This window comes from Lupinus angustifolius, chromosome LG03 (assembly GCF_001865875.1).
Source record: "Lupinus angustifolius cultivar Tanjil chromosome LG03, LupAngTanjil_v1.0, whole genome shotgun sequence".
Classification (NCBI taxonomy): Eukaryota; Viridiplantae; Streptophyta; class Magnoliopsida; order Fabales; family Fabaceae; genus Lupinus; species Lupinus angustifolius.
This window is the reverse complement of record NC_032011.1, coordinates 3,615,779-3,641,936: the sequence shown is the minus strand read 5'-3', so window position 1 is coordinate 3,641,936 and position 26,158 is coordinate 3,615,779. Positions and strand designations below refer to the sequence as shown.

Genomic DNA, 26,158 nt, shown 5'->3' with positions numbered 1-26,158 from the left:
ATGGTCAAAGAATAAAATTCAATTCATTTAGGTTTATTTAATGTTCGATTTTTTGATTTATCGGGAGATCTAATTAAATCTTACACTAAAACAATACCACATCCAAATATATTTAAATCATCTTACCAACCACAAGTAGTGACAAACTTCTTCACCTAACAGTCTACCACAACTACTACCACTTTCAACAACAACTTATAACTTCTTCTTCATTAGTTCTTCTTCATCTTCAACTATCTCCAACTCCAACATGTCATCATCAACCCCTCAAGTTATAACATGCAAAGGTAAAATTTTTTTACCACCCATTGTTTATTTATGTCTTTTTTTGGATTGAAGGATTGAATTAAGGTATTTTAATATCTCATATCCATTGATGTTGTTGATGGAACAGCTGCAGTTGCATGGGGAGCTGGAGAGGCATTGGTAATGGAAGAAGTTCAAGTTAGTCCTCCACAACCAATGGAGATTCGGATTAAGGTTGTCTCTACCTCTCTCTGTCGCAGTGATCTTGTTGCTTGGGAAACTCATGTAAGTCTCATCTCCAGTATTTTAAATTTCGGTGGCAATTGCGGTAACTTATTGGTCGTAGCGATGCGGATTGCGGTGGATGCAGTGTGAATTATTTTGTAATTTTTTTTTGAGTTCCGTGCGACTTGATGCAATCCGATGATGCAGTCACCGCACCACAATATTGCAGTCACATGAATCGGCCGACAATTTAAATCAATGCTTATTTCTATTTTTAAGGGAATTTGCACTTAATTACATTTAATACCTTGTGCTTCAAATAATTTTATGTGCCAAGAATGTCTATTACCATTGCTACTTTTTTCAACTATCTTTTGTCTAATTTTCCTAAAGTGTTCTTTATGAAGTAGATAATTGAATAAATCAGAAGTGGTCAAGTGGTAACAGACACTCTTACAAGTCACAAGTATGAATTTATAATTATTTGGGGTTAAACATCTTACACAAGGTGCTTGTTTGTGCAGGCCATATTCCCTCGCATATTTGGCCATGAAGCATCAGGGTAATGTACTCCTTATTTTCTATTTGTTGGATTAATTCATTGCAAACAATGAATTACTATCGATCCTTAGGGTCTGTTTGCGAATTGATTTCGAAAGAGAATCGAAGGAAAAGGAAGGTTTGGATTTTGGAAATCATGAAATACACTTGTGGGAGGGCTGCCAAGCCGTTTCTTTCCCTTCATTCTCCTACAAAAAAATCAACTTACAAACAAACCCTTCGGTTATTTTCTTAGAATACCATAAACGAGTATCTTTGTTCCTTTAAGGGGTACATACAATGATCAAATATGAGGGTGCAAGTACAGCACCATACAGAACATCGCTGATGTTAGACGTTTATTGTGGTATGCATGGGAATGAGATACATTACTTTGTGAAATATATCTTTGCAAAAAGTGTAATTTCTACAAGATATTGAATATTTCGTATAGTTTTGCAGGATTGTAGAGAGTGTGGGGCTGGGAGTAACTGAATTCAAAGAGGGGGATCATGTGCTAACAGTATACATTGGAGAGTGCATGGAATGCAGGCTTTGCACATCAGGAAAAACTAACATTTGCCATGTTTTGGGATTGGAAAGAAAAGGTCTAATGCATAGTGATCAAACGACTCGCTTCTCTGTAAAAGGGAAGCCGGTTTATCATTATTGCGCTGTTTCAAGTTTCAGTCAATATACAGTTGTCCATTCGGGATGTGCAGTGAAAGTCGACCCACATGTGCCTCTTGAGAAAATATGCCTTTTGAGCTGTGGAGTTGCTGCAGGTAAATGTCTCAAGTATACTAGTTCTAAGGAGCGGAAGGGGTAAGGCCAACGGAACTCAGTAATTAACATAAAAATATTGAAACCGTGTTACTTACCTCTTAGGCTGGCCGATAAACAAAAATGGTGTATATTCAATCACAATAAGTTAAAATGAATGAATATAATTGTAACATCTTCACAAATCACATGTGATCCTATCAAATTAGTTAAAAGCTTACCATTTCCTTTTATTTTGTTTTGACTTTTGACGAGTCCTATTGCTTGCTGAATGTCAGAGGTCTAGCTTATGGTTTAAATTGATTTTAGGGAATATTAGTGTTCCATCTCCTGGCTATAGATGCCACATATTTTGTGATTTACCTCGCAATATCCGTATCAACTTTCGTTCTGTGATGTTTGAGCCCAATAATTTAGTGAAAACTTTGTTTTTAATGAGTTGCTTAAGACTGAATTTGTGTTTTTGAAATTATAGCGTGTTTAGAAATGTTACTAGATAACTTGTTTCTGCTTCTGAACTTCCGGAAAAGTTTGGAACTTGTTATGATTAGAACTCATTATATAATGATCCAAAACCTAATACAGGATTCTGTATTATCAACCAAAGCTGGACTTATTTTCCTTATCTTGCTACGCCTCACATATAATATAGTATAAACCTTCATTACTACTTGCAACGGGACTCATGGCATTACCAAATTTTCAATGGAGAGTATCATAATTCTTAATGTTTGATAAATTATTTGTTGATGGTTGAAAATGTGACTCATTGCATTACCAAATCAGGTCTTGGTGCAGCATGGAATGTTGCAGATGTGTCAAAAGGATCAACAGTAGTGATATTTGGCCTCGGAACTGTCGGCCTTTCTGTAAGTATGGAGACTCAGCAACTGTGTCTTAGCTTCTCAATAGGTGAGTGATGATCCTTTCCAAAATGTAACCAGGTCATCTTACGGCCTTCCTTATAATTAGGTTGCACAAGGTGCCAGACTAAGGGGTGCATCCAGAATAATTGGTGTGGACAACAATCCACAGAAGTTTGACAAAGGTACCATAGTCACCTAAAATTACGAGTTTAGATTTAAACCTATCATAATCTCTTGGTTACTATTTGTTGTCATGTTGAATTTTGCCACAGCTAAAGCTTTTGGGATTACAGAAGTTGTTGACCCGAATTCCTATAAAGAACCTATTGCTCAGGTTGTTATATCATCAGAAAATATCCAATTTGACCTTTCGTAGTTATCGTATGGAAAGGATGATATTTAACTGTAATAGACTACTATCAATCTATGCTGTTAGATTAAGAATTGCTTGTCACAAAAAATGCTATTTTTAATCGTAATTTGGTTAAATATGGTTTTCGTCTTCAGCACATGCTAAAAACTAATGAAGTTATAACAAACTTTTATATGTTCAAATTTTCAGGTTATTAAGCGCATCACTGATGGTGGAGCAGATTTCTCTTTTGAATGTGCAGGTGACACTGATATGATAACCACTGCATTGCAGTCATGCTGCGATGTAATATTCTAAATACCAAAAACTCATGTTTTGATATTTAAAAGATTTTATTCAATAGACTGAATTCCGTTCTACCTTTCGTTGTTTCTCGCAGGGATGGGGTTTAACTGTTACACTTGGTGTGCCAAAGGTAAAGCCTGAGATGTCAGCTCATTATGCCCTACTCCTAATGGGAAGAACATTGAAAGGATCTCTATTTGGAGGATGGAAACCAAAATCTGATCTTCCTTCATTAGTAGAGAAGTATGTGAAAAAGGTAACACTAGCAGCACCATAATATTTCCTTTTATCTCACGATCACTGCTGCTAGAGGGTGAGTTTGGCGCAACAATAAGTTTGTTGCTTAATGACTACATGCTCACGGGTACAAATCCTGGAAATGGTCTTTCTGTTTGTGGGGGTAAAAGGCTATGTATATCTACTCTCCCCACCCCACTGTGTGGGAGTCTTGTGCACTGAGCTGTCCTTTTTTATCTCATGATGACTAATTTATATATATTTATTTTAAAGTGAAACAAAGCAATGTCTAACTCTTGTTCTTGACCAACATACCATTTCCCCTTTATGTTGGATACATACTTGTCTAATCAAATCCTAATAAGATGGGCATTTTAGGCTGCTGTGTTTTTTGTACTATCAAGGGTATCCCCTCACCTTTTTGGTAAGTAACTAATCATTTTCGGGGTGTGTGGTTGGCTCTCCCAACAAGCATCGCTCCTAGAAATCGAACTTTTGACCTTTTGGTCATCTTGGGAATCTAGCGGGGCCTTATAGTATTAGACCGACGCCTTGTTGGTAGGCCGTTGCCTTTTGCTTAAGTGATTCCCTAGAACTATTTCAAGATGTAATTTAGTGGCTTATAATTCTATTCTTCTTCCATGTGATACATTGTTACTTATTTTAATTAGAGAGTGGAGACTCATTCATTTGTGCAGTGGTTTTAGCAAGAAACATGTACTAATATTGTGATTAATATGCAGGAAATTGATATTGATGGCTACATAACACACAATTTGCCATTTGATGACATTAACAAGGCTTTCAATCTCATGAAGGAAGGAAAGTGTCTACGTTGTGTTATCCATATGCCTTTACAATGATTCCGGCGGCTTATTGTTTTTTCCAGAAAAGAAAACTGTTGAAGAAATTAATTCCCTGGAGTATGCAGAAACTATCACTTTGCATGGTTATTATCTCACATTGTTGAGAAATGAGAACTTTTGTTTGTAAAGGAAAACATTATTCAGATTTGAATTCTCTAACCTTTGAGGATGTCACTTACTAATGTGTTTCAAGTCACCATAGTTACCAAACATGTGCAAATATAGTCAAGTGAAGGAAATCACAAACATGTGCAAATATAGTCACAAGAAAATGAGCAATTCTATCCAAATAGACACACCTATTTGCAAGGCTTTCAGCAATTTACTTTCATTCTGCTACTTCTACCTAACAACTTTCACTGTTATCTAAAATGAATCATGACATAATCTGGAGGTTAAGACTACAGAAAACTCCGATCCTAATATTGCAGGATTCGATCATTTAAGTCGCTGCCGCTTGAAAATCCTAGACTTCTTAGATTTCCCATGTTCATTCCTGCCTCTCAACCTTGCACGATGGTGATGGGTATGGACACTGCCATGCCTACTTGAAAGGTACAAAGAGTTCCTCACATGGTATTTTCTTCGATCTCTCGGTCTCTTCCTCTTTCTACCAACTTCAATGTGATCATACGAAACACTAGTTTCATCTGTTGAACTGTAGCCAAGCTCAACATCTTAGAAACCATGTCTTCCGTGATAAACCCTCTTGGTGTTTATTAGCTTGTGCCACAAGTAACAGGTGCTGTGTTCTAATGAAAACCAGTATGTTTCAAAAGCTATCCAACACATCTTACAAAGGCTTTTTCCTAGGCATTGGCAAATACCCAATTTGAAGAGTAGGTACATGAATAACAAAGCTGAAACAAGGGAATATATATGTGTGTGTTAGCATGCATGACAAACTCATAATAAATTCTACTAGGAATGACTTCTTTCATATAAGTTCTTTAACATTACTAATTTCAGTGATCAAAGAGATTAATACTTAAGCAAGGCCTTCAAATTTGGACATGTTCCTATTAGTGCCATCATTATTTAGAGTATTTATGTTCATCTCTTTCATTAGGATTTGATAAAACGCATCAAAAAATGTACTCTAAAGGTAGATTTACTTTCGAATAATTATATTTTCATGTCACTTTTTATCCCGACCCATTCTACTACTTTATAATCATTTATTTTTTATACATGACTATTTTCCTTTATATATGGCCTAAGATAATAAATAAAGCCAGGCCATTGCTGCAAGTAGTGATCATGTGTGGAACTTATTTCTTCTACTAATAATATCTTTGTTCTTATTCTTATTGTAATAAAACCCAAGAAAATGCAACTAAAAGAACAGAGAATGAAAGAAGTATTACTTATGTAACAAATGACCAAAATGAGCAGCAGTTTCACTATGCTGGAGATACAAAAGTGTTCAATGAAACAAACAACATCCCATTGCCCTGAACATACGTCCCTGCAGCATCAATGATTTCAAAGAGTAACAATTCTAGGATAAATAAGTATAGAAAAGTTCTCATTCTTTCATACAAACAATGTAGTTTACTAGTTTTTCTTCTATATTAAATGAATTCTTATCCTAACACACGAAGATGTTGTTTTCATTATTTGAACTCGTGATCTTAATTTTACAAAATAAACAACTTTATTGTTATGTAGACAGTGAAAGTAAGGGCAAAATAGGATAGTGGTCTTACTCGCATGATCTACCAAAGACACCCTTTAATGGAGCGGTAAAAGCATTTCCAATAACACTTCCAAGGTCATTTATATCTTTAATAAGTACAGACCCCATCACCAAAACAACCCTGCAAATATCACGTTCCTTCAAAACCCATGCAACGTATACTAAAACAAATGTAAAATAAGACTCAATTGATAATGGAAGAATCATGCATGAAAATGGAAGATACCTTAAAATAACAGAGTTTGAAATGGGTATATATGGAATAGAAAAATGATGAAACCACAAAATATATCGACTAGGATTCACGATTATGCTTTTTTTCCCATGAAAAGAATGAGAGAACCGTTTCTAACTCTAATGCATGATGCTTTCATGCATTAATATTTGTGGAAATTCAAAATCATCCTTGAAAATTTGTAATGTTAAATTTATAGTTCTTGTCATTCTTATCGACTTACCTTGTGACATTCAACAAAGTCAAGCTTATTTTGATTTGTCATGAATTGAGAGGGAGAATTAGAAGATAGGAAAACACATGAAATGCATATCTAAAGCAGTGAATTTGAGCCAAATATTTGACATATAAACATTTGAGCATATAAGTGTATATCCAATGAGAACTTTAGCAAGATGATTTAATTTATTCAATTGAAGCTATTCTTGGTTTTCTTTTTTTAACATATCTTTGCTCAAACATTATGATTATTTGCATTCCAACTTGAACTTGAGATGATGATGGTGAATTGTTGGTTTCTTTGTTTTACATTTTCAGATTAAATAAAATTGTTGATTTTCTTTTGGAGGGATTCGATTAATTTGTTTTTTGTTTTAAATTCCTTTTTTATCTATAAAAAAATTAAGTTTAGGGGTATTTTTATTGTCTCACAAAATACCTTATAAAATGATGGGATTTAAAAATGACTACCTCATAAGTTTAAGAGTATTTAAAGTAAATAATTTATACATAAATATCATTATTAATTTATTTTCCAAGGTAATGGAACAAATAAGGACGGCAATATAACCAAGAAATTCAAGAAATTAAGAAATTCAAGAAAACAAATATTAAATTAAAAAATAACGATTCATATAGCTTAAATATTAATGAACAATAATACAAAATCCCCTCTTTTTTTATATTTTGTTTTAACTCAATGAAATTTGTTGACCATTTGACCCCAAAAACCCACCCACGAGGCCTATAGTTCAAGCCCATGGGCTTAAGCCCAAATCAGTGGCCACATCCAGTGTCAGGCCCGGGCTTAAACCCGAAGGCTACAAAGCCTGAGCTTCCAATCGCTGAAGATTTCTGAATTGGCATTGACAGTGGCAAACCCAGGTAGGTAACACACTCTCTCTGTTATTATTCTTCAATGGCAATGGTTGTTGTTTTGGGTTTTCACCAGTGTTCTTTGAATGCCAAATTTCTTAGCATGCCAAATTTCTTAGCTTGCTATTTCAATTTCAATTTATGGTTTCAAAATTGGTATGGGTTTCTCTTCTTTTTGTTGTTGTGTGCTTCAAGTTTTATATTTTAATTTCAATTGTAACATAATGGATTAGAGGCCTTAACTCATTGTGAGTTTTTGATAGTTGAAAGTTTTGAAAGGTTGAAAAGTGAAGTGACCCATTTGGCAAAATATTATGAGTAATGCAAATTTGTGAAAAAATTTTGGACTTGTTGCCTTATCATGGTTCCTAAGCTGAAATTTTTGTACTGCATGCAAATTGTACATTTTGTGAAAATTGGGACCTGTTGAAAATGAAGTGACCCATTTGGCAAAATGTTGTATATGATGCAAATTTTTTATAAAGTTTGGGACTTGATGGCTTATCGTGTGTTCAAAGCTGAAATTTTGGTAGTACAATGTATTGGTATTTGAAGGAATATGAGAAGGGTGGAGAGAAAATTCTAGTTAAGGTACAATTACAATATGCATGTTTATCTTTTGCTCAGACAGGCACTTCTAGTTTTCAACTATTTTTTGGACTGGTATTCATTTTGATGAAACAGTATCATGCAAATTTTTGTTTGCTAGTGTGCATTGAGAAGGACTATAGGGAAAATTTGTTTGGTGATGGTGACCGATACTTACAGAAGATCCTTTTTCACATGTTATATGTCTATTGACATAACCTTTGCTGGAAGAATTGAACTTTCCGTGTTAAGAGTCCAGCACAGTGCCTGAAAGTGTGCTGTTAGTTATATCCTGCCGTTTCTTTGGTGTTGGATATTGCCTCCGAGGCTCCGTCTATTGCGCTTGTCACTATTTTAACTAATTAACTTCGTAAGAATTGAATATATATGCCTTAGTATAAGTCTTAATTCAGCTATATTTATAAAAAAAAGTAATCTAAAAATTAGAAAACATTTGTAGCTTACTTTGTTGTTTTTGTGGCATAATATAAAGTTCATTTATATTGGAATTCTCGATCTATCTGTGTTGCTAAGTTCAGTTGGTAATTGTTTCACAGGAGAAAATGACAAATGAGTATGCAACAAGCTTAGAGATATGTGAATATGAAGATTTTAATAGTTCAAAGCGCCCAAAATTGACATCGAAAGTATGGGAAGATATGGAGCGAATTCAAACCAGTGACGGTAGTAAAGTTCTGTGCAAACACTGTGGTAAGCTGTTGCAAGATAACTGTGGGACTTCTCATTTGAAGCGCCACCTAGTCATCTGCCTTAAACGTCCAAAATCAGCGGATATTATTACTAAAAATCAAATGGCTTCAGTGTGTCATAGAGGCAATGGTAGTGGCAAAGGTAAGCATGTTTTTTTTGAACCCCTGGAAAATATGTTATCTCCATCTTTATGTACTCATTTAGGTCATTAGGTGCCATATAGTTGATATGCGGCTGTGATTACCTTTTATTACATGTACTAACTTTTTCTTGTTGTTGTAGAGCCTGGATCAAACACAGTGCTCATGGTTCGCCCCTTAAAGGTTGAACCTCAATCCCAGATCACATGTTTTTCTGAGACTCCGAATAATCGAGCACCAACTGTTATTGCATCCACTGAAACTTCTCCTCTTCCCATACGCGAACTACATCAAAAAACCAGTTCCACTTTGTTGCTGCCTAGCATTGAATCTCCCAAGAATCATGGGGCACTGACTCTGGATGATGTAGAAATGAAAGCGTTTTATGCTTCTCTTGATGCCGAGGCCTCAGTTGTGACTCCTCCACAAGACACCTCAGTTGTTACTGAATCGTCCAACACCACACCATGTGAAGAGAGTAAGAAAGCATTGAAAACACTGCAAGACCTTCTCTCGAAAGACTTCTCCATTCTATTGCATCCTGGACAGAGTGGTACGATGAAATCTACGATAGAACACCTTTCCAAGTCGTCCGCAGATGATATAATCTCGGCGGAGTTGAGGTTGTTGTTATTAGAGGTTTCGAGAGAATTCACTCGGTGGAGCTGTGACTACAATGATGCTAGCAGGAAAATAGAGTCTGCCAGTACCAACATCTTGAAAGCGGATAAACTCGAAGAGGGTCTTGAAGCTAACAAGAACCAGTTCAAGGAAGTTTTATCCTTGGAAAACGACTTAACCAACCAGCTTGCTAGTTTGGAGCAGAAAAAGAAAGAGCTAGAAGAACAAATAAATGCTATAAAAGCTCACATATCTGTTTCTCAATCAGCCAAAAACACTGTTGCTAAGAGAAAAAGGGAAATATTTGAAGAAGCAAAGACACTCAAAGCACAAAGAGATGAGTTGAGGGAACAACTTCCTCACATGAGGGATGAGTGTGAAGTTGCCAAGAAAATCCAAGCAAATATAAAAGCTGAATGGTCAAAACTTGGAGAAAAAGTTAACAAAAGCTTAGATGGAGTAAATTGCCAGTACTTGAATCAACCACAAAATGTTTGACAAGCCTGATTTTGGTTTTAACTAACATTGATACCTTATACAACACAATCATTACCTGAGAAAAAAGCTCTCATTTACTTCATGGTGAAAATTGAAGCACTTTTGCAAAGTGATTTTAATTTCATGATCTTCTTTGTGACAAGTTAAAATGATTTCTTATCTCATTAGGCCAAATATTTTCACAAGCCATGCCAACTTTATGCTTTTATAATATCTTAAATGTGAAAATCAAGTAATTGGTTACATTTAGTTTGGAAATTTCTTGTTAGCCATTTAATTTAATCTTCAAATTTTTATGTATATCACAGTAACTTAATGGTTGATGTAAACTATAAATTGTGAATGTTAGAATGATAATGTTTATAATGTCTATATGACTAATATAAATCGTTTGTTTGAGCAATGTTCCCTCCTTTCTGCACTGTTTTCACAAGCATTATCCACAAGGTCAAAACATTATTATCAGTTATCATGGTCTTTTTTCTTTTCTTTTCATAATGATTCTTTTTGCTATGTATTATTATTAGTGTATTTTTTACACAAAAACTTGTGAATAGTATAACAAAAAAACTGCAGGATTGGGTTAGTCAACTTTCTAAGTTGCATTTTTGTACATGCAGTTTTTAATATTTTATGCATGACCACTAAAAGAATTCTTGTTATTGAAGTTAAAGTCTTAAGAAGTTATTATCTCTCATTCCATCTATAGAAGAAGGTCCCAAAAATATCTGAAAAGGCTATAGACTTTCATAAACTGTTGACTTTATGGCCGGCCATAAATCTTGGAATATTTATGATTTATCAAACTTGTGTGTCCTACCAACAAGACGTTGGTCTAGATCCTCAGATAGACCAAAAGGTCAATGATTCAATTTTTGGGAGTGACACTTGTTGTGAAGGGTAGTCATGCATTATGAAATGAAAGAGATTAGTTCCTTATCTATAGGGTGATGTGATACTCTTGGTTATAAAAAGAACTTGTATGTCCTACTTTATCATTGGCTAAACAGAACCAGCAAATAATTGAAAGGAATCAAAACAATGATACATTGCTTATATTTTCTTGCATGGAATAAATCAATGAGCATGTCATTTAGTTATTTTCCTCTTAGAGAAACACAAAGGTTTCTCATAAGCCAAGCTTAAAGGTTTCATATTTGAGCTAACATGGCACACCAGAATGGATGGTTTTACCATGTTTTCTTGAGCTTCAGAGGCAAAGATACACGCGAGACTTTTACTGGTAACCTCTACAATGCTCTTGATCAAAGAGGAATCAACACTTTCATAGATGATGAGGAACTCAGGATTGGAGAAGATATTTCACCATCCCTTCTCAAAGCAATAGAAGACTCAAGGATTGCCATCATCATATTCTCCAAGAACTATGCTTCTTCCACTTGGTGCCTGGACGAACTTTTGAGTATCATGGAGTGTAAGAAACACAAGGGACAAGTGGTTTGCTCGGTTTTCTATAATGTTAACCCATCAGATGTGAGGCACCAGAAAGGAAGCTATGAAGAAGCTTTTGTTATGCTTGAAGAAAGATTCAAAGATAACATGGAGAAGGTGCAGAAATGGAGGTCAGCTTTGCATGAAGCCGCAAACCTGTCCGGCTGGCATTTCAGCAATGGGTATTTTAGTTTTCATCAATTATGTTCTTATATGATTTTTGATGATAGTGTAAAATAAGGTTTAATAGAAGGTTTTGCACTTGACAATAAGAACAAAGTTAAGCTACTAAAAATATTTTCTTTTATAAGATATACCAGTAGGTGAAATAGTTAAGCAGAAAGATAACAAGTAAATTTGAACTTTTAATTCTCATGTATTGTATGCTATATTTTCATGTGCAACAAGATCATATGATATTCTAATATTGTCTCTTAATTATCTGGATTAACATATCAACTCATTACATTCATCATTAAATACTTGGTTTTGAATGATGGTAGTAAAACATATGAGGATAAGTAATTGGTTAGAAAAGTCATGCAAGAAAACTTTATCCTGCTGAGCATATTTATTTTACATCATAATAACTTCAGTTTACTGCAACAGAACTATTTATTTCATGTTGCTTATAATATATGTTTTTCAATATAATTTTCAGGTACGAGTTTAAATTTATCCAAAGAATAGTAGATGAGGTATCGAGCAAGTTAAACCTCCTCCCACTAAATGTTGCAAGACACCCCATTGGACTCCAATCCCGTTTATCAGATGTAAAATCCCTGTTAGAACTTGGATGTGGCGAGGTTAGAATGGTAGGAATTTATGGCATCGGTGGAATTGGTAAAACAACCATTGCTAAAGCTGTGTATAACAAAATATGCGAACAATTTCGATATGCCAGCTTTCTAGCAAATGTCGGAGAAAATGCAAGCCATAGGACTGGCTTAGTTAAACTCCAAGAGAGACTTCTTTATGAGATACTCGGAGAGAAAACAATAAGGTTGGGCAATGTTGACAGAGGAATCAATATAATAAAAGATAGGCTATGTAGAAAAAGACTTCTTCTGGTTCTTGATAATGTGGATGATGTGGATCAATTACAAGCATTAGCCGGAGGACTTGATTGGTTTGGTCCTGGAAGCAGGATTATCATAACTTCAAGAGATAAGCATTTGCTAACTGCTCATCAAATTGATTTGACTTACGAGATGAAGAAATTAAACCACGATGAAGCTCTTCAACTTTTTAGTTGGAATGCCTTTGGACAAAGCGAACCGGATTCCAAGTTTTTGGAAATTTCGAACCGTGCAGTATGTTATGCAGAGGGTCATCCATTGGCTTTGACTATATTAGGTTCTGATTTGTGTGGCAGAAGCATTCATCAATGGGAGTCTGCATTGGATAAATACAAGAAAATTCCTAATAGGAAAGTTCAGGATATACTTAGAATAAGCTTTGATGGGTTAGAGGAAAATGAAAAGGAAATATTCCTCTATATTGCATGTTTCTTCAAAGGAGAGATAGAGACATATGCTGCATACGCATTGCGTGCTTGTGATCTTCACCCAGCTATTGGTATTGCAGTACTTGTTGATAAGTCTCTCATAACTGTGAGTGAAAGAGGTGCATTGTCAATGCATGATCTTATACAAGACATGGGTAAGGAAATTGTTCGGCAAGAATCGCCACTGGATCCTGGAAAACGCAGTAGGTTATGGTATTATGAGGATGTGCTTCAAGTACTAGCTGAAGGGATGGTAAGATCCATATCTGCCTGGATGCTCATATCTTCTTTTTCCCCTTACAGTGGCATAAGTTAAAAGAAACCTTTTTGCATTTTCCTAAATTTTCTATTCTATTTCGGTTCACAAGGGACGTTAAGTGTCCTTTATAGAAGTCAAATGTAATCTTAATTGTTAATCCGACTCTGATTTTGTTGGCTCTTGTTGTGCATGAAAATTTGTTAAGGGGACTGACAAGATTCAAGGTATAATGCTGGACCTACCTGAAAAGCAAGAGATGCAGTTAAGTGTTCAAGCGCTCAAGAAGATGAAAAACCTTAGAATGCTAATAATTCGTAATGCCAAGTTTTCTGGAGGACCTTTACATATACCAAGAAATCTAAGGATGCTTGACTGGAAGGAATACCCTTCACCGAATTTACCATCTGATTTCGTCCTAGAAAAGGTAGCAATGCTAGAGTTGAGGCATAGTCATCTAACATTGGACAAGCCATTCAAGGTATGAAGATTATTTGTAATTACTCCTTCCTCTTTTTCTGTTACTTGCGATTATATTTCCTCGAAAGTAAGCATTTTGATTTCTATTTTACAGAAGTATGTGAACCTGACTTCTCTGAATTTAAGTTCTTCTAAGTTCCTGACAAAAATACCTGATGTTTCTGGGATCCCAAATCTAGAGGTTTTGAATGTTGAAAGTTGTACAAGTTTAGCGGAGATTCATGAATCCGTCGGATCACTTGATAGGCTAGTATATTTAGGTTTTGACGGGTGCACCGAGCTAAAGAATTTACCAACTGTCTTCAACATGTCATCTCTGGGATGCATTGTTCTTAATGGATGTTCACAACTTGAGAACTTCCCAAGTTTTTCGGGAAAAATGGATAAATTGAGAGTCATGGAGATGGAAGAGACTGCTATACGAGAATTGCCTTCTTGTGTAGCCAACTTCGAAAGCCTTCAGATTTTAATACTAAAGAATTGCTCCAATCTTAAGGAACTTCCTATAACCATCGATATGTTGCCAAATCTTCAGATGTTTGATATTTCTGGCTGTCCACAACTTCAACCATTTCCGGAGAAGCTTAGGAATTTCAGCACACAAAATTGCTCAACTATGCCTCCAGAGTCTGATGAAGGTTCATCGAATTTAGAGTTACTTCCAGCACCATGTCTAGATTTAATCTCTCCTAACATCCATTCTTCATATGGGTTCCCTTTGATGGAAACCCTTGAACTCAGTGACTGCAATCTAATAGATGACGACCTACATGTCCTAAGTTGCTTGTCCAACCTTATGTCCTTAGACATATCAAGAAACCAATTTGTAACCATTCCGGAATGTTTCAACAGACTTGGTAGATTGCAGGAACTTTTAATGTCCAATTGCAGGAAGCTTCAACAAATTTGTGGAATTCCACCAAATTTAGAATATATAGATGCCAATAGTTGCACGCTGTTGAATTCACAATCGTTGTGCCTATTATTGAGCCAGGTTTCTCTCTGTCTCTCTTATTCTGTCTCTTTCTATATACTTGAGGATTGTTTTAAGTCACAGTACCTTTGTTACAGGGATCCTGTAAGATGTCCAAATTTGAAGTTATAGCACCAAGGCCGAGGACACCGATTCCATTAAAATACGATAGCAAAGGAGGATCCATGTCATTCTGGATTGGTGACAAGTTCCCTAGAATTGCTTTGTGTTTCATTTTTGCACTAGGAACTAAAAGAATTAACTATTTTGTCTGTGAATTCCAGCTTTCTATTAATGGACAAATAGCATTTAGTAGAGAACTGGACTTACTTTCAGTGACCGACGATCTCTTATGGCTCTATAATGAAGATGTGATGGGTTTAAATACATTTTTAAACCATGAACAGAATTATGTTGAAGTTTCTTGTGAAATAATATACGTGAGCAAAGGCGCAGAAATAACCGTATACTGTTGTGGAGTTCATGAGTATAAGGATGATGAGGAAGTAAAGAAAACAGATTTGGTTGTGTGCACAAGTTCTGATCCTAATAATACGAGGGTGGGTTGTAAAGTTGATGAGTACTTTGATAGAAGTCAATTTTCTAGTGAAGCGCATGACGATCAATGTCATCATGATAATAACCTGGGAACTGGTTGCTGCTTATTTGCTAACAAATCGAAGCCTGGTGAAATATCAGATCAGCATTTGAAACAACTTTCAGGTTCAATCAACCAAGAGATGCTTGAAGATGATGGATGTGTGGGTCATGAAAATGGCAAAACTTCTGCTATTATGTCGGTAGATGCAATGCATCAATGCAAGGAGATGCCTTCATTGCATCTGCAGCTATATGATGATGACGCTTGGGATCCGATGCTATTAGAATGTCAGTTGAACCGCGTGAATGAGAATCGACTTCTGGCTAAAGACTGCTACATCTCTGTAAATAAAGGTATGGCTGTAAAGTTTCTAACCCCATTAGGAGTTGAAATTGACATAACCCTCCTCATTATGTTTCGACTTCCCTATATTAAAGATTTTCCGGTCCTGGAACTGCACTTTTTTAGCATACTTCTCTTATCAATTAGCATTGTTACATTAGTGATGTTTGAATTCCATAATTTCGAAGTTTATTCCGAAATTAAATATCCTGATCATGTTGTTTGGTATAGACAATTGTCAATACAAATTCAAGTGACCATATGGAAACAGGACAGTACTCGCTTTCCACAATGCATGTTTTCTTACAAAAATAATAACATGCTAGCAATATTGACTATTTCTTACATTGCACAGTCAATTTGAGATTAACAAAGGATATTGCAGAATATGAAGAATCGGAGAACATCATGCTAGCTGATCACGGTTCGGAATTAAAAGGACCACCAATGCTAGATGATCTTGCTGCAATCCCAATGGAACACAACACAAATCAATTTGACTTAATCCTGAAAGATGACAACATGGAAGCATTTTATGCTGCCCTCCATGCTGAGACCTTAGCTCTATCATCTCTAACTTCGAGCGACACCGAAGCCGACTCAACACTAGCTTATCCTAGAATAAATGAAGAAACCAAGAAAGCATTGGAAATCCTTAAACAATTCCTTTCTAAACAATTTTGTCAACTTTTAGACCAAGGATCATATACCTCCATGAAAACAACCTTAGAATACCTATGCACTTTGTCTGCAGATGATGATTCTGATGTCTCTCTAGCTTTGAAATCCTTAATACAACAATTCTCAACAGAAGTTACACAATGGAGTTATGATTACCTTGATGCAAATATGAAACTTGAGTCCTCAACTACATTCCTAGTAAAGCTAGAAACTTTGGAAGAGGGTCTTATCACCAACAAGAACCAGTTCAGCGAAGTTGTATCCATAGAAAATGAGTTATGCAGCAAATTGGTTTACTTAGAAGAAAGAAAGAAAGAGCTTGAAGAACAAATCAATGGTGTTAAAGCTAACATCTCTATATCTGCATTGGCTAGAGACAATGTTCTTAGAAAGAAAAGAGAGACATATGAAGAAGCAATGATGATGAAAATTCAAAGAGATGAGTTGAGGAAGCAAAGGCCACGTTTGAGAGCTGAGCAAGAATCAGCAAAAGCTACCAAAGGAAACATTGAGGATGAGTGGTTAAAGATTAGAGATAAATTTGATAGAATCTTCATTAAATATTGTAGCTAGAGACAACCACTTGATGCACTATTCTAACAGAAATATGAATAGAAGAGAAAAAAAGGATTGAGCTCTACTATGCTCAATGAAGAAAAGATGAACAAAATCACTGAGTAATACCTCTTTTACTATTGATAAAGCATGAATATCTTTCTTGATTTACAATAGGAGAAGCCATATTCTATTTATACTAAACTAACAAGTCTAATTAACAAAGCGAAAATAGAAACAACTAACCATAACTAATATAACAAATTAAACAGTAAAAACAGAACAGACTTTTCCAAAGGGTAGTTTAGGTAACTTGTTCATGAAATAATTGAGCTTTGCATTGTTGATTCGTGAAGTAAGGTGTTGGAGTCCTATGGTTGCTGTTGTGTATGATTCTGATGATAGGATATGTTGCTGATGCACTATGGTCCTTGACATTGGTGACTTTGATGCTGGTGTGATTTACATTATGATTGTTGTCTGCTGAAGTTCCTAGATTATTGACTGCTGCTATGCCTGCTGAAGTTCCTTGACCAGATGTGTGTGCTGAATCATGCTTGATGTGTTGGAGTGTGCTTTGCTTGGATTAGATAGAATTTCCTTTTGATCATGATGTCCCTGTTTGGATGTGTGCTTGTCTGGTTGTTTGTGTGATTTGTGGTTGGGTGTGATGGATTAGTCTAATACCCCCTACAAGTTGGGGCATATATATTTGAGACCCAACTTAAGATGTATTTTAGAGTAATCCTTTGTGCCTAGGGGTTTTGTGATGGCATCTGCTAGTTGGAGGGGAGAAGGGATAAGAAGTATTTTGATGAGGCCTCTGGTATGTTGTTCCCTAATAGTGTGACAATCTAACTATATGTGTTTGGTCCTCTCATGGAAGACTGGGTTGGATGCAATGTGTATGGCTGATTGATTGTCACAATATAATGTTGCAAGACTAGTAGGTTGGATGTTTAAGTCTTGGAGAATGAAAGAGATACATTTAAGCTCACAAGTGGTTAGGGTCATTACCATGTACTCAGCCTCACATGAACTTCTAAAGACTATTTTCTGCTTCTTAGATTTCCAGGAAATGAGGGAGTTACCTAGGTAGATGCAATAGGTAGAAGCTGATCTTCTTGTATCAGGGCATGATGCTTAGTCATTGTCATTGTAGGCTTCGATATGGATAGAAGAGTTAGAAGGGTAGAAGAGACCTAAGGAGGGGGTGCCCTTGAGGTATTTTAGAACTCTTAGAGCAGTAGGATGATGAGTGGTTGTTGGTTTGGCCATGAACTGTGCTAGTTGATTGACAGCAAAAGCAATGTCAGGTCTAGTATTTGTGAGGTAGATTAATCTACCTATTAACCTTCTGTAAGCATGAACATCATGGTAAGGTGTACTGGAATCCTGAAAAAGGTGAGTGTCATGGATCATAGGAGTTGGAGAAAGTTTGCATCCTAAAAGACCTGCATCAGAAGCAATCTCAATAGCATACTTTCTTTGATTCATAGATATGTCTTTATTAGTTCTAGCAATTTCAAAACCAAGAAAATATCTTAAAGTACCTAGGTCCTTGATTTGAAAAGTGTGATGAAGGAGTTTCTGTATATGCAATAATTTTGTTGAATTGGTACCAGTTAAGATGATATCATCAACATAAACCAAGACAATTGCCATAAAGTGATATTTGAAATGTTTAATGAATAAATAGTGATCACTACTGGATTGTAAATAGCCATCTTTAATTAGGACAATGGAAAGTTTGGCAAACCATTGCCTACTGGCTTGTTTAAGTCCATATAATGATTTTTGTAACTTGTATAGCTTATTTGGGGAGGGGATAGTAAACTAGGAGGTAAAGTCATATACACAATTTCATTTAAATCTTCATGTAAAAATGCATTATTTACATCTAATTGCATGAGTTTCCAATTATGAATGGAAGCAAGGGATAAAAGTAATATTACAGTGGTTATTTTCATAACAGGTGAAAATGTGTATAGGTAGTCTATACCTTCTTGTTGTGTGTAGCCTTGTGCAACCAAACAAACCTTATATCTTTCTATGGAGCCATCAACTGTATATTTGGTTTTGAAAACCCATTTGCAGCCTATAAGTATGGTGTCATCTCGTAAATCAATGATAATCTAAGTGTCATTGTCCTCTAAGGCAGAGAGTTCCATGTTGATGGCTTCTTGCCAATGAGGATGTTGAACAACTTATTTATAAGTTTTTGGTTTAGTGGTGGATGAGATAGATAGTAGACGGTATTTGTAAGATGATGATAAATTGGTATAAGATATGTATGAGGATAAGGGATATTGGATAGAGAGCTAGGAGGAGTGGTATTATGAAGTAGAGCATAATGGTAATCTTGCAAGTATCTTGGTGGATTTGAGGTCCTATTACTTCTTCTGGTTTGTGTTGTTAAGGGGTCAATGATTGAAGTGGATGGAGGCCTAGTATTGTTAGAGGATGGAGTAGAACATGTGATTTGAGGTGTTGTTGAGTTGGAAGGTGTGAGGTCTTGGTTTAGAAAAAGGTTTTCATAGAGAAGTTGACCATATATGGAATTGATAGGCAAGAGAGGTTGATAGATGGTATAAGTGTTTGTGGTTGTTTTGTAAGGGAAGATATGTTCATGAAAGATCACATCCCTACTCACTTCTAAAGATCTGGTTTGAAGGTTAATGACAATAAAGCCTTTAGTTCCCTCCTTATAGCCTAAAAAGACACATTTGTTGGCTCTAAGATCAAGTTTTGTCCTAGTATGAGCCAAAGTGCTTGTGAAGTAAATAGATCCAAACGCTTTCAGGTTATCTATGTTAGGTTTCTTATTATGCATTAGCTCATAAAGTGATGCACGTTTTAAGACAGGGGTAGGTAGGAGATTGATGATGTAGGCAACATGGATGATGGCATAAGGCCAATAAAGTTTTAGGACTTGACTTTGGATAAGGAGAGCCCTAGCCACATTCAACAAGTGCTGACGTTTTCTTTCTACCATACTATTTTGTCGTGGGGTATATCTACAAGAGGTTTGATCTTTCATTCCTATGGTGGAATAGAAGTTTTGCATGGAGAACTCATTTCCATTATCAGACCTAATGACCTTAACTTTGATAGAAAATTGGGTATCTATAATTAGAATAAAGTCGTGGAGAATCTTTGAAGTTTCTCCTTTGGACTTTAAAGGGAAAACCCAAGTATACATACAGTGGTCATCTACAATAGTCAAGAAATACTTGTCACCATGAACATAAAAAGTAGAGATAGATTCTCATATATCTACATGTAATAGGTCAAAAACATGCATGGAATGAATTTCACATGTAGGAAAGCTAAACCTTTTTTGTTTGGCAAAATGACATACATCACAAGTTTGATTCTTATTGTAAGTAACATAGGGAAATAGAGTTTTAATAGTGTGCATACATGAATCTGAGGCATGAGCCAACCTAAAATGTCAAATTCTAGCAGGTCAATTTGTACATTATTAATGACATGTAAATAATTTCTATATTTTGGTATCCTAGTCTTCAACACATATAGGTCATGATTCATGCTAGCTATATCAATCCTCTTCAAAGTTTCCTTCTCCTGGATCTTGAAAAAAGATTCATTAAATGTCAAGACACATAATGATTGAGATGTTAACTTTGGTATAGAGAGTAAATTGTAAGCAAAAGTAGATAAATATAGGACATTATGCAAAATCTTAATATGAATAAGGTGTACAGATCCAAAAATATGTGTAATAATCTGAGATCCATTAGGTAATCTAACCCTAATGGGTTTGTTGCTTTTAAAAAAGGAGAAAAGGGACAATGATGAACTGATGTGATTAGTTTCACTATTGTCTATGATCCATGAAACAAATTGAGTGTTAGATATACATCTACTGTTTTCAGTATGCAATGTTGCATTGTTTGTGCTGGAAGATAACACATTTGTTTCTTCCATGGCAGGGATGGTTCCAGATTGCTTGAGCATGTGAACTAATCCTTTGAAATGCTTATGGCTTAATCCAAAAACTGCACCATCACCATGCTTTTTTCTCTACTCAAAGTTTGTCACAGAAACACGATTGGTTTGCTCATTCTTTGAAGAAGGAAAGTTCAGAGGGAAACCATGAATCTTGTAGCATGTCTCAGTAGTATGTCCACTTCTTCTACTCTGTGTGCAGAATTTGCCTGAGTTGGTTCCCCTTCCCCATGTGCCTCTTCCATTGGAACTATAGTTGCTTCTTCCATAGTTGCTAAGATTAGATGTTCCTCTACCTGGATTATATATATTGCCTCTTCCAGTACTTGTTGATCTTCCAGGGAAGCTGGTTTTTCTCTAGTTAGTCCCTATTATCATTGCCTTTGATTCAAATTCTTGTTCTTCTATCTGACTTTATTTTTGAGTAACCAGGGATAGGACTTTGGTCATGTTGGGGAGGGGTTCAAGCAACATGACTTGTGATCTAATAGAATTGTAATTTTCATTGAGTTCCTTTAGAAACTTAATGATTCTATCATCTTCTCCATAATTTCTTAGGATTCCTAAAGAATTGCAATCACATTGTTTCTCACATGGACAGTTTGGGAATGGTCTAAAATTATCTAATTCATCTCATAGTGTTTTTATTTCATTAAAGTAATATGATATATTCTTTTCACCTTGTTTGATGTTTATGATTGATTCTTGCAATTGTGCTATACGAAATAGATTGCCTTGAGAAAATATTTCCTTTAATTCTTGCCATATGTCATCTGCTTTATCAATCCAGAGGATGCTTTGGTTGATTGAGGGGAAAACTGATTTGATTATCCATCAAACAACAATGTTATTAGCCCTCTCCCATGCTTTGTACAAATGATCTGTCTTTGGTGGCATTTCAATTGTTTCATCCATTAATCATAATTTTTGTTTTGAAATCAAACTCATTCTCATGGATCTACACCATTGATGATAATTTTCCTCATTGAGAGGAGGTGTGACCAATGCCACTACATGATTTTCTGAAGGATGAATGTAGAAGAATGATTCTTGATCTTGAGGGTTCTCCATGTGGATTGTGGTACTTGATGGATTATTAGGTGATTGTGAAGCACTCATTGTTGAATGCAGCAGAGCTCTGATACCATAACAAAAATATGAATAGAAGAGAAAAAAAGGAATGTGCTCTACTATGCTCAATGAATAAAAGATGAACAAAATCTCTCTTTGAATAATACTTCTTTTACTATTAATAAATCATGAATAGCTTTTCTTGATTTACAATAGGATAAGCCATATTCTATTTATACTAAAATAACAAGCCTAATTAACAAAGCTAAAGCAGAAACAACTAACCATAACTAATATAACACACTAAACAATAAAAACACAATAGACTTTTCCAAAGGGTAGTTTTGGTAACTTGTTCATGAAGTAATTGAGCCTTGCATTATTGATTCATGAAGTAAGGTGTCAGAGTCTATGGTTGCCATTGTGTATGATTCTGATTCTAGGATATGATGTTAATGCACTTGCTGCTGATAAGTTTGAAATTATTCTACATTTGCATTACATTTAATTTGCATTTTAGGAAATAATTATGACTTTAGGATTGTTTTAAGCTTTTATTTCTCTTTGTTCGGGTTGAGCGAGTGTTTTTAGCTATGTTGTGCAGTTTAGATGGATTAAAGCAAAAAAAAGTAGAGATTGGGTGCAAGAAGATTGAATTCAGTGTGGAGACTATGCGAAGAACAATTGAAGGACCAAAAGAAGTCATAAATGTTATATTATATTCCTATATTTTAGATTTTTTTGTTGGGCTTAGCCCAATATTTTGTAATTAGCATAAATAAGGGTTCTTCTTCAAGGATTTTACAAAATTCTTTAAATTACAATTCTCTAATTTAGAATTTGGGATTCTCTTCTACATCATGAGTGAGTAATTCCCTTTGTTTCTAGAATTGGAGCTATGCCTTTTACATTCAATAAATATTCGTTCTTACTTCTATTTCATTGAGTGTTGTGATTTGAATCATTAAACTGAGTTTTTTTCGTATGAGTTGTGTGGCCAACAAATTACACCTTTTAGATACATTGGGGAAAGACCGAGAGGTGAACCCAACTATCCGACCATTCAATTATTCAAACTAGAATCCTAATTCACGATAGCAGTATTAGGATTTTTGGGGGTTTCTGGAATTCACCTTGGGTTGCTACGAAGCGATTGGATAGAAAGATCCAAGTAAAGGATTTGAATTTGATTGATAATCGTACCACGAGAGTAGGTGCGACTTCAATTGAGTATACGTATCGGAGGTCGAGAGAGGATGACACATATCAAAGAGCAATTCACCATCACACCTTAAAGTTCATCAAATGAGCAAAACAAGAGTTTGCAAGTGTAAAGACGGTAACCATTATCCTAGGAACTCTTCCTAAATTAGATTTCAATCCTTTTTGATTATTTTCATAATTATTCTTGGCAATTATTCTAAATTCAATTTTATTCCTCATTTGAGTTAAGTATAAATTAATTGTTATACTATTATAATTAAAGTAGTTTTCTAGTCCGCATGGGATCGATATTTTATTACTTGACGACATAATCGTGCACTTGCGATTTGCCCTATCAAGTTTTTGGCGCCGCTGTCGGGGACTGTGTCAAAATTTCTTTAATTCTCAATTAATTCATTACTTTACTCTAGTGTATTATCGTTTTCCTTTTTCTTGGTACCTCTGCAGGTTGCACATTTTGTTTATGCAAAGTTAAAATTACTATTCAGAGCCAAAAAGAACTTTTCTTAGAAGAGAAGGCAACAAAGAGAAAGAGCAAGAGAAAGATGTGCGCGTGTACAAACCATGGTTGAACGAGATGAAAAACCACTTCGCGACTACGCAGCCCCTAATGCTCGTAGTTCACTTCCTGGAATAATTCGCCCAGCAATTGAGGCATGGAACTTTTCTTTGTCATCTGCTCTTATCCAAATGGTGATGCAAAACCAATTTGGAGGTGGAGCTCATGAAGATCCTAATGGCCATATTGATCAGTTCTTCTTGGAATTCTGTGAGACAGTAAAGATTCATTGGGCTTCTGAAGATGTTATTCGTCTCCGCATGTTTTCGTATTCCCTTAAAGACAGAGCTAAGACGTGGCTAAGGAATCAAAATGCTGAAATTCAAGCAACATGGCGAACTATGGAGGAGGCTTTTCTCAACAAATACTTTCCTCCTTCCAAAACTGTGCACTATAGGCACCTCATCCAGAACTTCAGTCAAAAGGATGGGGAGTCAATTGCTAAAGCTTGGGAGAGATTAAATGAGTTGACTAAAGATTTCCCTCATCATGGTATTCCACCTTGGATGATGGTTCAAAACTTCTACTGCGGGCTAGACTTTCCATCACAACAACTATTGGATTCTTCAATAGGTGATGCCTTTATGTGCAAAGGAATTGATGATGTTTCAAAGATCATAGAGAATGTGGTTTCTAATCATCACCAATGGGCGAATGAGAGGAGGCACCATCCAAGAAGAGACTCTGGTGCACAATATTCAGGCAATCAGATGGAGAAGGTAATTTCCACGCTATAGAACCTTTCTCAAAGGTTTGGAAAGCTAGAAAAGTATCATGCTAATGCTATTGGGTCTACTGCAACATGTGAGGGGTTTGGAGCAAAAGGACATGAGTGGTCTGAATGCAAAAACTTCACTCAACTTGAACATGGATCATTGATTAATGAACAATCTGAGTCATGCAACTACTATGACTACTAGGAGAGGAGCAGGCAACAATTCAACCCATCATTCAGGCAGAACAATCCCAATCTTTCTTGGAGGAGTAACAACACTCTTAATCATTAATATTATGATGAACTAGGTAACATGAAACCTCCAACAAGGTTTCCACAGGTACAATCTTCTCATATTGATCTTATTCTTAAAATATTAATGGAAGGTAAGGAAAAATTGCTTGCTAACCAAAATAAATTTCACGAAGATCAAGTCATGATTACTAAAAGATTTTCAAACATGCTCAATGACTTGAATTATAAATTAGTAAACCTGACTATCCATGGTAAAATGTGGGAAACACAAATTGCCCAACAAACTAGTAATCCTAATAGACAAATAGGGATGTTTCCAGGACAGCCAGAAAAAAATCCAAATAATGAACATTGTAAATCTATCAAATTAAGGAGTGGAAAGGAACTAAGTGATATTCCTCAAAGTAGGAAAAATGCACAAGTGGAAGAGGAACATACTAAGACACAACCCCTTAAAAGGGAGCAAAATTTTGAAAAGATGTCTAAGTATGTAGCTCCACTACCATATGTACCACCAGTTCCTTTTCCCCAAAGATTAGAAAAGAAATTTGGGAAATTTTTGGATATTCTTAAGAAATTATATATCAGCTTACCCTTTAGTGAGGCACTGTAGGAGATGCCTGCATCCCAAAATTTCTTAAGGATATTTTATCTAAAAAAACGAAGACTATAGGATTATGAAACAAATCGCTTTAATTGAAGAGTGCAATGCTTTAATTCAAAATAAATTACCTCCTCAATTAAAAGATCCTGGTAGTTTTTCTATCCCATGTTTAATTGGAAATACTAGTTTTGATCACGCCTTATGTGACTTAGGGGCAAGTGTGAGTCTCATGCCCTTATCTGTGTGCAAAAAGTTGAAAATGAGCGAACTAAAACCTACTACTATATCACTTCAATTAGCAGATAGGTCAGTTAAATTCCCTATTGGCATCTTGGAGGATGTCCCTTTCAAAGTTGGGAAATATTTCATTCCAGCAGATTTTGTAATACTAGAAATGAAAGAGGAATTACAAATCTCAATCATATTAGGTAGACCCTTTTTGGCTACTGTTGGTGCTATAATTGATGTAAAGAATGGAAAACTTTCCCTAAGCATAGGGGATGAAAAAGTTAAATTTGATATTGCTAAATCTATTAACAACCTTCTCTTGAGGACTCATGTTTCAGGGTTGATATGTTGAACCAAGTTGTGAAAGAGGGAGTAGCTAGAGTGCAATCTAAGGATCCCTTAGAGATATGCATAGTAGATGGTGACATTTCATACGTTGATGAGAAAATGGCTGAGGTTATTGAATTTCAGAATGCAAGCCCAACACTTCCTCATAACCTGCAAGATGAGACCTTGAAGGTAATGCCCAAATCTGAAGATTGAGAGGAGGAGAAAGCACCTAAAATTGAATTAAAAACACTCCCCTCCACCCTCGGGTATGAATTTCTTGGACCTAATTCATCTTATATAGTTGTTGTTAATGCTAAATTAAATAAATTGGAAACTGAAAAATTG

The 26,158-nt window shown here is 35.5% G+C and overlaps 5 protein-coding genes across 7 annotated transcripts; all 5 read left to right on the top strand.

The window, feature by feature from the left end:
* LOC109343118 (alcohol dehydrogenase-like 6) lies at positions 154–4,613 on the top strand. Its single transcript, XM_019581267.1, has 10 exons — positions 154–287; positions 395–531; positions 996–1,033; positions 1,474–1,796; positions 2,581–2,663; positions 2,767–2,842; positions 2,933–2,994; positions 3,223–3,318; positions 3,413–3,574; positions 4,299–4,613. Exons 1-10 carry the CDS (start codon positions 251–253, stop codon positions 4,416–4,418), a joined length of 1,134 nt encoding a protein of 377 aa, XP_019436812.1. The 5' UTR covers positions 154–250; the 3' UTR covers positions 4,419–4,613.
* On the top strand, positions 7,306–10,133 carry LOC109343117. 3 transcript variants are annotated; one of them, XM_019581264.1, is made up of 3 exons: positions 7,306–7,463; positions 8,596–8,890; positions 9,032–10,133. In XM_019581264.1, the coding sequence occupies exons 2-3, from the start codon at positions 8,602–8,604 to the stop codon at positions 10,006–10,008; spliced, it is 1,266 nt and encodes a 421-aa protein (XP_019436809.1). In that variant the 5' UTR covers positions 7,306–7,463; positions 8,596–8,601; the 3' UTR covers positions 10,009–10,133. The 3 variants fall into 3 exon arrangements, with proteins under 3 accessions (XP_019436809.1, XP_019436810.1, XP_019436808.1); XM_019581265.1 differs by lacking the exon at positions 7,306–7,463 and having other exon boundaries at positions 8,510–8,890; positions 9,032–9,114; positions 9,226–10,133; XM_019581263.1 differs by lacking the exon at positions 7,306–7,463 and having other exon boundaries at positions 8,517–8,890.
* LOC109343120 (TMV resistance protein N-like) lies at positions 10,941–11,704 on the top strand. Its single transcript, XM_019581269.1, has one exon. It carries the CDS (start codon positions 11,176–11,178, stop codon positions 11,698–11,700), a length of 525 nt encoding a protein of 174 aa, XP_019436814.1. The 5' UTR covers positions 10,941–11,175; the 3' UTR covers positions 11,701–11,704.
* Positions 12,091–15,455, top strand: LOC109342269 (TMV resistance protein N-like; the record flags this gene model as incomplete). The annotated part of the gene is made up of 4 exons (XM_019580288.1): positions 12,091–13,220; positions 13,432–13,704; positions 13,798–14,697; positions 14,775–15,455. Coding segments are annotated over exons 1-4 (2,976 nt in total), but the record flags the coding sequence as incomplete, so codon positions are not given.
* LOC109343119 lies at positions 15,470–16,914 on the top strand. The gene is made up of 2 exons (XM_019581268.1): positions 15,470–15,630; positions 16,005–16,914. The coding sequence occupies exons 1-2, from the start codon at positions 15,471–15,473 to the stop codon at positions 16,871–16,873; spliced, it is 1,029 nt and encodes a 342-aa protein (XP_019436813.1). The 5' UTR covers position 15,470; the 3' UTR covers positions 16,874–16,914.

Coding starts and splice junctions, on each gene's coding strand:
- LOC109343118 (XM_019581267.1), top strand. CDS start 251: ATGTCATCATCAACCCCTCAAGTTATAACATGCAAAG. Junction 532..995: donor TTGTTGCTTGGGAAACTCAT/GTAAGTCTCATC, acceptor TTGTTTGTGCAG/GCCATATTCCCTCGCATATT. Junction 2,843..2,932: donor TCCACAGAAGTTTGACAAAG/GTACCATAGTCA, acceptor ATTTTGCCACAG/CTAAAGCTTTTGGGATTACA.
- LOC109343117 (XM_019581264.1), top strand. CDS start 8,602: ATGACAAATGAGTATGCAACAAGCTTAGAGATATGTGAATATGAAGAT. Junction 8,891..9,031: donor AGGCAATGGTAGTGGCAAAG/GTAAGCATGTTT, acceptor TTGTTGTTGTAG/AGCCTGGATCAAACACAGTG.
- LOC109343120 (XM_019581269.1), top strand. CDS start 11,176: ATGGCACACCAGAATGGATGGTTTTACCATGTTTTCTTGAGCTTCAGA.
- LOC109343119 (XM_019581268.1), top strand. CDS start 15,471: ATGTCGGTAGATGCAATGCATCAATGCAAGGAGATGCCTTCATTGCAT. Junction 15,631..16,004: donor CTACATCTCTGTAAATAAAG/GTATGGCTGTAA, acceptor AGGATATTGCAG/AATATGAAGAATCGGAGAAC.